This window comes from Grampus griseus (assembly GCF_964374135.1).
Source record: "Grampus griseus genome assembly, chromosome: X".
In the NCBI taxonomy this organism is placed as follows: Eukaryota; Metazoa; Chordata; class Mammalia; order Artiodactyla; family Delphinidae; genus Grampus; species Grampus griseus.
In genome coordinates, this window is record NC_138999.1 from 77757151 (window position 1) to 77770621 (window position 13471).

At 35.7% G+C, this 13471-nt stretch overlaps 1 protein-coding gene across 1 annotated transcript; it reads left to right on the forward strand.

The window, feature by feature from the left end:
• Positions 1–11897: 11897 nt before the first annotated feature.
• Positions 11898–13046, forward strand: PABPC5 (poly(A) binding protein cytoplasmic 5; the record flags this gene model as incomplete). Its single annotated transcript, XM_082681737.1, has 1 exon — positions 11898–13046. The coding sequence occupies one exon, from the start codon at positions 11898–11900 to the stop codon at positions 13044–13046; it is 1149 nt and encodes a 382-aa protein (XP_082537863.1).
• Between the last annotated feature and the right edge of the window lie 425 nt (positions 13047–13471).

Consider the following 13471-nt stretch of genomic DNA (forward strand, 5'->3'; position numbering starts at 1 on the left):
TCTGTATAAAAACCTAGTCCATCAACAGATGAATAAAGAAAATGTAGTATATGCATACAATGGCATACTACTCAGCCTTTAAGGAAAAGAAGGAAATTTGCAATATGTGATGAGTGATGACATGAATGAATCTTGAGGACATTATGCTAAGTGAAATAAGCCAATTGTAGAAAGATAAATATTGCATTATTCCACTTTTACGAGGTAGCTAAAATAGTTCAATTCATAGAATTAAAGGGTAGAATAATGGCTTCCAGAGGCCAGGGAGAGAGGGAAATGGGGAGTTATTATCAACAGGCATAAAATTTCAGTCAAGCAAGAATATGCTCTAGAGATCTGCTGTATAACATTGCAGTCAATAATAATATACTATAAGCTTAAAAGTTTGTTGAGATAGTAGATCACATATTAAGTGTACTTTCCACAATAAAAAAATTTTTTAGAAAAAAATGGGTGAAAAATCTGAATAGGAGTCTCAGCAAAAATGACATACAGATGGAAAATATGCATAAAAAGGTAATCAGCATATGTCATTTGAGAATTGCAAATTAAAATAATAATGAGATACCATTATACGCCTATTAGAATGATGAAAATTAAAAACATGGACAAATACAAATGCTGACAAGGATGTGGAGCAACAGGAATTATCATTCATTTCTGATGGGAATGCAAAATGGTAAAGCAATTTTGGAAGACAATTTGGCAGTTTCTTACAAAATGAAACATATTGTTAGCATAGAATCCAGCAACTGTGCTCCTTGACATATATCCAAATGAAGTGAAAATTTACGTCCACACAAAAATCTACACAAAGATATAGCAGCTTTATTCATAATTTGTAAAACTTGGAACAACCAAGATGTCCTTCAGTAGGTATTTGGATAAATAGATCAATGGAACAGAATAGAGTACAGCTAGACAATGGAATATTACTGTCAGCACTATAAAAGAAATGAGCTTTCAAGGCATGGAAAGACACGGAAGAACCTTAAGTATATATTACTAAGTAAAAGAAGACTGTCTGAAAAGGCTACATCCTCTATGATTCTGTCTATATGACATTCTGATAAAGGCAAAAGTATGGAGACAGTAGAAAGACCAGTGATTGTCAGGGTATAGGGAAGAAGACAGGATATATAGGCAAAGCACAGAGGATTTTTAGGACAATAAAACTATTTTGGATGAAATTGTAATGGCAGATTAGTAACATTACATATTTTCCAAACCCATAGACTGTACACCACCAAGGGTGAACCCTAATGTAAGTTATGGACTTTGGGTGATAATGATGTGTCAATATTGGTTTATAAATTGTTACAAATGTACTGCACTGGTGCAGTATATTGATGTGGGAGGCTGTTTGGAGTGAGCTAGAGTGTATGTGAGTACTCTGCATTTTCCACACAATTCTTCTGTGAGTCTAAAACTATTCTAAAAATTAAGGTAGCTAGCTGCTGTCTCGTGCCATGATAGATTGATTGCCAAGGCAACAATCACATTTCCATAAGGTGGAAAGATTTATGTTTTTGTCAAGTCCCTGAGTGTCAGGGGAACAATGAAGATAGGTCTTGGGAAAATGTCTGATATCATTTGTGAGGGTGGAATAATATAATTTATAGTTAGCCATTAAAACCAACTTTCCCCACTTCATAATTTCCTTAAAAGCCCACAAAATATTTGTTTATTAGAAACCTACTTTGGAATACAATTTAATGTTGGAGTAAATAGTATGAGTTGATAAAAATAAAAGTAAAATTATTTAGTTTTCAATTTTTCAGACATGTGTTTCCATTAATATTAGTTTACCCACATCCTGTCATTACAGAAAAAGTGGGTTTATGTTTTCTTTACAGAAAGCAAAAAGTGTTGCCATTCATTATCTTTATGTTTCCAACCAAAAGGATACATGTCCCTTAGAGCAGAAGAAGTTGTGTTATATTGCTGGTTTGTCTTCCTTCCTCTCTCAGTCCTCAAAAATTAACCTTACACCTTTATTAAGATCAGAATTTCAGTCTGTTTTGCAAATAATGTCTCTTTTCTAGATCTAAAGTCTCCTGGTGTAAAGGTATCACATAATATGAAAAGCAATATGTGTAGTATAAATTTTCAAGTTCACAGTTGTATGACAACAGCTTCTAGCAAACAAAAGGGTGAATCCAAAAGTATACTTAGACGAGGTTAAAATACTCAGAGTTCAAAATAATGTTTCTTCAAGATGAGTATACATTCAGGCTTTATAATGATCCTTGATCCTTGATATTGTATCAGGGCCAAAACTTTCTTGTGGGTCAGAAGAGAATGGTTACTCTTCCTGCTTCGTAACTGTACTGTAGCAAGATTTGGAAAATTATAACTTCTTTTAAAATATAGCTATTATTTTTATCCTACACTAAAGGAAGAAATAATTAATAACACATTCAAAGTATCTGGGATCCCATAAAGGCTTATTTTGCATGCCAAATCTGATGACTAGTAGTAGCTGCCTGTAGCACTTTGCTTACAAATATGATGAAACCAGGTCCAGGCTCAGTGGCATGATTGATTAGTCTTGTTTCTCTTGGCTGTAAGAGGGCACACACCCTAAATATGTGTTGGCCCTGTATAAATCTTTTCAATTCAAATCAGTCTCGGTAATTTCAATTTAATTCAAATGAACAAGAAGAGAAAAGTAATTTTTTTCAGTATAAAATTTAAAAGTCATTCCCCAAGATGATATACTTCATCCAGAAAAGAAGTCCAAGGACCCATATATAAGAGAGAGCATGGTCAAAAGATAAAAGAGATTGGAAAATACTTAAAAGGGGAGAAGAAAATATTTAAATGGGTCAAAAATGAAGTAGGCAATCTTGAAAAAAATTTAATTAAGCTAGGCCTTGAAGAAGTGTTTTTAAAGGCAGAGATGAGAAGGGAATAATAAGTGTAAAGAAATGGAAAAAGAATAAGTAATAAATGCTAGATGCTATTTTCTTTTTAGACCTTTCTGAGGTTGCCTGAATAGAAACAATTAAGTTCAAAAGTGAATATTCCAGAGGCTTCTTCTTTTGTTTTGTTTTTTTGTTTTGCTTTTTATTTTTTACATCTCCAGTTATGTTTCCACATGTAGTAATTGTACAGTACTTACAATTAGAGTAGATGTAATGATTCAGTAATACAAAGACACATACTGAGTACCTTTCTTTTTATGTCCTAAATCAGGAATCATCACTTCAGCATGACTAACAAAATGAGGAAGAGGGAGAGGGAAAGGAGGAGGGAGAGAGGGAAGGGGTCATACAAAATATACAGAAAAAATGTTCAAAAAGAGCATCTATGAAAATGAATAAGTAGACATCATAAAGTAATTTTAAACATTTTAATTCCTATTTCCTTGTGGCAATTATTCATATAATTTTTATTTTCTTTTACCTTCTCTGCAACCCTTCTAAGGGTTTGTGGAAAAGTCTAACAGAGGTAGCCTATTTAATGCTTGACCTGTATTTTCCATGGCTAGTAAACGATACTAAAAGCATAATCAATTCTAAACATACACTGGTTTCAATATGACCACATCCTTTCTCAGTCAGCTGTTATTCTGGGAAGTTGAAATGACTTATTGTCTGAGACCTATAGACCTCATTCAGTGCAATAATTTCTCATTACACCTATCAACATAAATTTCATTTAAATCTTATAAGTTTGTAAAATAAATGCTCATTTGAAAATGATTATGAAGTTCCTTTTTATTTTAAGATAGGCTGTGCTAGTCTGCATTTCACTATTAACTGCTATCACAACACCCAGTTTAGAATTTCCCACATAGATTTTGTCACAAATTGGAATTAATTTATTTCTTTGTTTATTTTTTATTTGTCTATGATATTCCCCCCTCCAGAATGTAAAAACTATAATGTATAGTAGGGACTGTGTGTATCTCGTTCAACATTCTATCCCCAGTGACAAAGTGTCTGGCACCTAGGGGACCCTCAAAAACTACATTTTACTTAAGCAAATGGCTAAACCACAAACAGACCTTAAAATGTATCTAGATACCATCATACACCAAATGTCTTGAAAATTGGATAACTTCTTGAAACAGTTATGTGAAGAAAAACAAATGTCTTGGTGGGTGGGGAAGGGGGAGAATTGAAGCAAACATAAAATGCATAGAATTGAAGCGCAGAGCTCACTTAAGTTGATGAATAATGTATCCAAACATTCTAAAGGTCATTTCAATATTATTGGAGCCACAAATAGGTAAATAAATTAACCAAGAGAAATGTCCTCTCATTATTAATGAATGATTTTTAGTCTTAGTAGTAAATAAGTTTCAAGAATGTTTCAGCAGCCAAAGTCTAGCATTGACTTAAATATATTTTTTAAATAAATAAGAATAATTAGAGTCACAAGCAGGATTCTCTAGTTAACAGTAATAACTCCAGGACCCCTTATATCCTTTGAAATTTTGTGGTAGGTTTATCACCTCTATCTAAATGTAAATATTTAAAACAGGACTGTATTTCTAATGGAAATGTGCTAGAGCTTAGGTGTTGCTCCAAGCCAATGAATAATTATTTTGATTACACTGTAAATCAAAAAGTAAGCATTACTGATGACTCTTTATTGAGGAAAATCAAAGTAATTAAAATGTGTATTTTCTCTCCAGATCAGATGAATTAGTTTACTTTAAACCTTGGAGTTTCTGCAAGTTTTTACGCTGTTAGATACTAGCTTGTCATTTAGACTCTCTGATATTGCACAGGAATTAAATTTAAAGGACACAATAAAGAATTAAATGTATAACTTTAATAAAATAATTATGGAAATAGTCATAACTTTTTAATAAAGTATTAATATTTGTTATTCCACCTCACCCAAAAAGAGAAATATATGGAAAGAAAACTCTATAATGAAAGAACTTTATCTTTAAAAGTGTACTTGATAGACATTTCTCCAAAGAAGACATACAAATGGCCAACAAACACATGAAAAGATGATGAACATCACTAATTATCAGAGAAATGTAAATCAAAACTACCATGAGGTATCACCTCACACCAGTCAGAGTGGCCATCATCAAAAAATCTACGAACAATAAATGCTGGAGAGGGTGTGGAGAAAAGGGAACCCTCCTATGCTGTTGGTTGGAATGTAAATTGGTACAACCACTATGGAGAACAGTAAGGATGTTCCTTAAAAAACTAAAAATAGAGCTACCATATGACCCAGCAATCCCACTCCTAGACATATATCCAGAGAAAACCATAATTCAAAAGGATGCATGCACCCTGATATTCATTGCAGCACTATTTACAATAGCCAGGACATGGAAGCAACCTAAATGTCCATTGACAGAGGAATGGATAAAGAAGATGTGGTACATATATGCAATGGAATATTATTCAGCCACAAAAGGAAATAAATAGTGCCATTTGCAGAGATGTGGATGGACCTAGAGATTGTCATACAGAGTGAAGTAAGTCAGAAAGAGAAAAATAAATATCGTATAAAATTTCTTATATGTGGAATCTAGAAAAATGATACAGATGAACTTATTTGCAAAGCAGAAATAGAGTCACAGATGTATAGAAGAAACTTATGGTTACCAAGGTGGGGGGGATGAATTGGGAGATTGGAATTGACATTTATACACTACTATATGTAAAGTAGATAACTAATGAGAACCTACTGTATAGCACAGGGAACTCTACTCAATGCTCTGTGGTAACCTAAATAGGAAGGAAATCTAAAAAAGAGTGGATATATGTATATGTATAACTGACTCACTTTGCTGTACAGCAGAAACTAACACAACATTGTAAAGCAACTATACTCCAATAAAAATTAATAAAAATTAATTAATTAAGCCATGATGCAAAAAGTAAAGTGTATTTGAAATCGTGGCAAAGGAGATTAAAGACGAAATGGAAAATATAGGTATTTTACCTTGTAAATCTAATGTCCACTTAATATAATTCTGCTGTATGTATCAAAACATGAATATAATGACTGATTTCAAAACAAAATGGGCATACAGTTCCTGTTACCTATTATGAAGATGAATATGGATGAACAAGCAGTATACAGAAGGAGTCCCGATAGCTTTCACAGGGATTATATGAGTACTTAGTGTGCCTATAGCCAAAACACAGGGATTTGGGGATGGGAAGTCTTTTAAAAGAAAGACTAATCTTTCTTTTATGATCCTCCCATTGATAAAGATTAAACAGTAATGTATTATTTTGCATTTGAACTTTTAGGTTAGGAAAGATAAGCAGAGTATTTTCCTCAATCATCTGTTTATTTAAATGTTCAGTTTTCCTTATCTGTGAAGAACTGTTCTCCACGTTTTACTTTTTCTGAACAGTTTTTCCAGAAGGAAAGGAAAAAAGTGCAAGATATCATGATCAGTATCTGGAATATGTTTTATTTTGTTTTGATATTTTAAAATGGAAGTCTTTAATTTTCTTCCCATCACATATTCCCTTCTAAATCCGTATTATGTAACACTTAACCATGCTCCTGCAATCTGCCTACACCCAAACATACACACAACTGAGACAATATATATCCAAGCTCTATCAGCAAATGGACTGACCATCAATCTATAACTTTATTCTGGTTTGAAAACATTAGCTAGGCTTATGAGAAGTTTCTCTTGGAGACAATTTTATAAAAGTGATTTAAGGAGCTTTTTATGGTTGAGAATAGTATGAATAGCATTAGCACTACATGTATTTTCTTAAAGATTATATACTACTACTCAACTATAAAATCACCTGTGCTTGTTTTTTGTTTTTAAATAGCATATGTGTAATCTTTCTCTAATCTGTTATATGGCAATTCTTCCACTTTTCCTTTGGATCAAATTTGGTAATTCCTATTTTGCTAGGAGTTAGCCATTTCCTCTAAAGTTTTATGTTGTTGGTAAAATAACATAACATAACATAACATAATTAACATAACATAAAATAACATAACATAACATAATTGTGTCATCATTTTTGACATAATTCTGACAGCATACATTAACATTTAATAATTCACATACCATCTAAGTGTACGATACCCACTTCTGAGAATCTACTTAATAGAAATGAGTAATAATATATAAAAGTATGTGAATAAGGACGTTTATTATAGCATTGTGTGTTGTGACAATAAAATAACTAAAAGCAGCTTTATTGTCCAACAGTAAATAAATGGCTTAACATATTTTGTGTCATCTAAAAGCATAGATTAATGGGTACAGAGTTTCAGTTTGGTAAGATGAAGAGTTCTGGACATAGTGATGTCGCTTGCATGACAATGTGATGACAATATGAGTGTACTTAAAACCACGGAATTGTTCACTTAAAAATCATTAAGATGGTAAATTTGATGTATATTTTCCCACCATTAAAAATGAAAATAAAAATAAAGTTTACATTTTTAAACAATTATTATTTTATTTATTGTTCTAGGTCAAGTGAAATGACTATAACTCAGGATTTTTAATCAAAGAATGTGGTGTGTGTGTGTGTATGTGTGTGTGTGTGTGTGTGTGTGTGTGTTTTCCCTGTATGAGGCATATGTTTAGTAAACAAACCCTAGTAAGGAGAGATTTGTCTGAGACTATCTGTCAATTGGGTGATACTCCTACCCTATTTTAATGCATAATAAGATAAAATACTTTGCCTCTACATCATATGTAAAACTCTAAATAGACTGAATTTTAAATGCATAGCAATTGCATAAATTTACATTGTAATATTCCATGGGTTCATTTTAAACTAATAGGATCTAATTAAAAGAGAACCCTAAGGATACACCTAACTAAACCTAAATATATATGAAGTTGTTATATTATTTTTATATGTTAATACTCAGATTTATCCACAGTTGAATGCATGACTTTTTAATTCAACAGGGATTCAATTAATGAGAGAAAGGAAAAAAATGTTAAAATTTTGTAAAAGAATCTTTCTTAATTTCCATCAAACCACCTAGGGTTATAAATGTATGAATTATAGCTACAGCCTTTGAATAAATATCTAAACTATACTTTTATAATTTGAAATACTGAAATTTTGGTTAAATGTTGAAAAATGAGATATTCTGGTTTATTGACAATTTAGCATAAATCCCGTTCCATTGTATATTCCTTTGAAATTTTTTCCACTTTTGGTTAATTTCTCATTTCAGTAAGTACATTCTAATAAACACAATTTAATCTTTCTTTGATAATAAATCTTATCAAAATGCCTTCAGGATTATCATCCAGAGCATAAATACTCAGGGAGCAGGATAAAATTTTGGAAATAGAGACAGAGAGTTGCTACTGGCTCCAAAACTTACTACTACATGTTTAATGCCAAATTGTTTTTTTGCCAATTTTCCTATCTTTGTCTGAAAAACATGAGCCAAGTTCTAGGTAATAAAGGTTTTACTTTGTTCAACTATCCCAGACTTCATTCAAGAGAGTAGCAAATTTACTTTCATTGTGAAGTCCGAGCACCTTGCACAACTCAGACTTTTAATTGGAAACAGGATCAAGTGCCTGTTAAGACAAGGCTGAAAAACATAAATTTCCAACTGTCCTCTTCTTCCTCTCATGCTGACAAATTTCTACCAACTGTAAATAACAATGTGTGGTAGGTTGCACTTAGAATACCAGTTGTCCAGGATTCTTTCCTCATGCAAAATGTTTCTCAGATTTAGAAAGACTCAGATATGCTTCAACCAACTGCCTTAGTAATCTGGGTGGGGATTTTTAATGGATTTAATATATGCATCAGATTTACATAGACTATAAACTTACCTTGAATATATAATAAAAATGACAGAGAAATGTTCCACATCTGATTTTTATCCCAGAGACAATTCTCAATGTAAATATTAAAATGATTAAACAAATTATAGATGAAAATGTTTCCCTTTTTCCCATAAACTTCTGCTTAGCAGAGGGAACTCTACTAAAATTTATTTATTTCACAGCAGTTCTAAATTTCTGATTTTTGATCTGATAAAATGTTCACTATAGTTTAGAATGTTTATACTGCAATGACCCCAAAATGGCTGGCAAGTGTAGAGTGGAGGTTATTCTGAAAATAATAATTTTTATTATTAAAAGTATTTCCAATTTATTCACTTTTAGCTGAGTTGGGTCTTTGTTGCAGCATGCAGGCTTTCTCTAGTTGCGGCAAGTGGGGGCTACTCTTCGTTGCAGTGCGTGGGCTTCTCATTGTGGTGGCTTCTCTTGTCCCAGAGCACAGGCTCTAGGCACGTGGGCTTCAGTAGGTGTGGCATGCAGGCTCAGTAGTTATGGCACACGGGCCTAGTTGCTCCATGTCATGTGGATCTTCCCGGACCAGGGCTCGAACCCATGTTCCCTGCATTGGCAGGTGTGTTCTTAACCACTACGCCACCAGGGAATTCCCGAAAATAATTATTTTTAACAACCCAATTCCATCTATAATATTAGAGAAAATATATACAAATGAATTGGAATATGGACAGCATTTAGGTGGTTACATAAATAAAATATTAATTTGATTTAGTGATAATACTGTGGTAATTATTCTCTTGGATTTATGTTGTTATTTTAATATAGCATTTTCAGTAAAGTAATACTTTTATATCAGAAAAATAAAAACAAAAGTTCTGGCCCATTGTCAATTAAGTTTATGAGGAAAGATGTTTATAAAGTATATGTTCAAAGTACAATAAAGTAAGCACATGTTCACAAGTGTTTCTACATATTGGTCAACGTGGTGATATTTTAAGACCGGTTTTTATTAGTCTATCTCTATAACATTTTTTAATTTGTATTTGCTTTTTCTCACATAGTCTCCATGTCTTAGCTAAGCAAGAACCCTTGAGGAGAAAATTACAAAATAATTGAGTAAATAATGAGGGCAAATTGTCATCTTTAGTCAACTCTACCATCTAATAGAAACTGTAGAAAATAAAGCAACACATGAATTTAGCCTGTTATTCTAAGAATTTAAGACAACACCCTTTGGGGTGATGTCCTTCTCTTGCATTCCTTTTTTGCCAGGATCTTTTCCAGCCTAACAGTACTGACATATGTTTTGTTCGGATTTTCTTTTTGAGGGGAGGGCTTGTGGAAGGGGCTGGTTGAGTTATGTGTTACAGACACTGATGATTTTCCGAAGATGGGGTAACATTCCTCTTCAGAACAGTTTACCACGAACTCTAAAGAGAGATCTTGGGAAACCTCTGAGCTGTGTCTAATCTTATAGCATTGTTCCCTGGAATGGTTTAAAGTTGACAATTCAAGTTGAAATTAGCAATTAATTGTGTAAAGTGCCTATATCTTAACGTGTTTATTTCATCTTCAAACATTATATATTTTGCATTGATTCTGCAGCTTTTACTCTTTAACTAAGATTTTGCAATTTGTGATTATGGAGGCAGCACATCTTCAACGTTTCCTGGCACTAAGTATCATTAAAAGTCATTTTATGGCTCTCCAATCATTAAAACCTTAGTATTACTGGAGCAGCGAAAAGAACGCTGCCTATTACCTGGGGATAATGCTACCATTATGTTGAAGTTCAATGGAGTAAAAATAAAGGCCAACTACAACATGGGCCTGTGTTTTATTTGACCCTGTGATCATTTAGCACTGGACTGGGAGTCCAGTACAGCTGTCAACTGAGTTTCCAATGCACTCAGGAAAGTATGCAACCTATATGCTATTTCGAAACGATTTAGGGAATTCATTTAAAAAAACAAAAAAATTATGAGAGTCCCGCCTAGGTCTTCACCTCCTTTGATTTTGGGGTCAGTAGCCTAAAGGTAATATTTTAAAATAATAAATAAAATTGCAAAAATAAGAAATGAAAAATCTAGAAACCATTTAAATCTTTTTCTTTCTTTCGTTCTTTTCTCTTTTTTTCTTTCTTTCTTTTTTTTTTTTTTTTAACATCTTGGCACACAGCAAGCGGGAAGTTACTTAGCACGGTTCCGGGTTTCCTTGCGCCCCGCCCGCTCGCCCTACCACAGCTAGAAGCTTTTAGTCCCTGGGTCGGTGTGTCCTGCAGGGCGCAATCCCTGTCCATCGGTCTGAGCTCTGCCCGCCCGCCGCGCATCTGCCCTTCTTTCCTGACTCCGCCCCGCATCTGTCCGGAACCTCCTCGCGTCTGAGCTGACCCAGTGCGCGTCTGCCAGTCAGTCCCTCCGGACCCGCCGCGAGTCTCAGGCTGCCGAAATCTCTGCGCGTCACTCGGTCCGTACCCAGTGGGCATCTTGGGTATCTGGGCGGTCTCCGGTCCCCCGCGCGTGTGTCTGTCTGTCTGTCTCTCTGTCCGATCCGCCGCCTGCAGCCTGCCTGCCCGGCCGCAGCGCACCAAGTGTCCAGTGTGCCCTTTCGCTGACGCTGAGTGTGTGTAGCGCGGCCTTAGTGAGCGCGAGCCCGCCTGAGACCGGCCAGGCAGCCGGCGGAGGAATACATGTTCGGCTCCTGCCCTTGTTGATATCATTTTAAGCCCACACGAGCTTGAGGCCTATATTTATGCAGAAAACGGGTCGTGAGGCCTCTGTCGGCAAGGCTAGGTGTGGGGAGCCAGCCAGCTGCTTGATGATTTCTTACAATTTAACGGGGAAAGGGACATTTCTTTCCTACTACTGGCTTTTGAAACTGATTTTAGATCTGAATGGGTGGAAATTCTAAGCCACCTTAGGGAGAACGGATTCGTTATTGGGGTGCTTTTTTGTCTGATGCATTTGTTCTGAGCCTGCTGACCAGCTGTTTCTGAACTTCATTTTCTCAGCCTCAACAGTGATTCTGAGTCTGCTTTTAGCTTCCTTCGCCTTGGCTTTTTTTCTGTTTGTGAACAGCTGCTTGGCCCATAGCTTAGAGAAAGCAACCTCTTTTTCTCTCCCAAGAAAGCCTCCTCCCTGTGCTCAGAGAGATGGGGAGTGGGGAGCCTAATCCTGCTGGCAAGAAAAAGAAGTACCTCAAGGCTGCCCTGTATGTGGGTGACTTGGACCCAGATGTCACCGAGGACATGTTATATAAAAAGTTCAGGCCTGCTGGCCCTCTTCGCTTCACCCGAATCTGCCGTGACCCGGTGACCCGCAGCCCCCTGGGCTATGGTTATGTTAACTTCCGCTTTCCTGCGGATGCTGAGTGGGCCTTGAACACCATGAATTTTGATTTGATTAACGGCAAACCTTTCCGCCTAATGTGGTCTCAGCCAGATGACCGCTTAAGAAAGTCTGGAGTTGGAAATATATTCATCAAAAACCTGGACAAATCCATAGACAATAGGGCCCTTTTTTATCTGTTTTCTGCTTTTGGGAGCATTCTCTCCTGCAAGGTAGTATGCGATGACAACGGCTCTAAGGGTTATGCCTATGTGCACTTTGACAGCCTGGCCGCTGCCAATAGGGCCATCTGGCACATGAATGGAGTGCGGCTCAACAACCGCCAGGTGTACGTTGGCCGATTCAAATTTCCGGAAGAGCGGGCAGCTGAAGTTAGAACTAGGGATAGAGCGACTTTCACCAATGTTTTCGTTAAAAACTTTGGAGATGACATGGATGACGACAAACTGAAGGAACTTTTCAGTGAATACGGGCCAACTGAGAGTGTTAAGGTAATAAGAGATGCCAGTGGGAAATCGAAAGGCTTTGGATTTGTGAGATACGAGACACACGAGGCTGCCCAAAAGGCTGTGTTAGACCTGCATGGAAAGTCCATCGATGGGAAAGTCCTCTATGTAGGGCGAGCACAGAAGAAAATTGAACGCCTGGCCGAGTTAAGGCGAAGATTTGAGCGGCTGAGATTAAAAGAAAAAAGTCGGCCTCCAGGGGTGCCTATCTATATTAAGAACCTAGACGAGACCATCGATGATGAAAAACTGAAGGAGGAATTTTCTTCCTTTGGATCAATTAGCCGGGCCAAAGTGATGGTGGAAGTGGGGCAAGGCAAAGGGTTTGGTGTTGTCTGCTTCTCCTCTTTTGAAGAGGCTACCAAAGCAGTAGATGAGATGAATGGTCGCATAGTGGGCTCCAAGCCTCTGCATGTCACGCTGGGCCAGGCCAGGCGCAGGTGGTGAGAATAAGAATGCTCAATTTGTTTCAGCCTTAAGCTGGTGCCTACTTAGTTTGGGCTACTTTGTGATAAGAGGTTATTTTATGTGAATTCACAGCATTTTTTAAGTGAATACTTTCTTTTGAAAAAAAGTGAAACTAGAAAACCTTGTTCATTTTAGTGAAGAACATAATTTCTAATTGTAAAACTGTCATTTTGTACTATTTTTCGATATAATAGCCTTAGGAATATGTAGAATAAAATTTATTCCTCCACATGCTTTTTTGCTAAACCAGTCAAGTGAGGTAATGGAGTATATTTCCTTCCTTATTTCACTAATACTACTAAATTTATTTTCTCCTATGAAAGTATTCTCGAGATGGTCCTTACTTCTGAGTCTATCACAGTGAAAATTTCTAACTTGTTTTTTGAGAAATCAGTAGAGCAGGG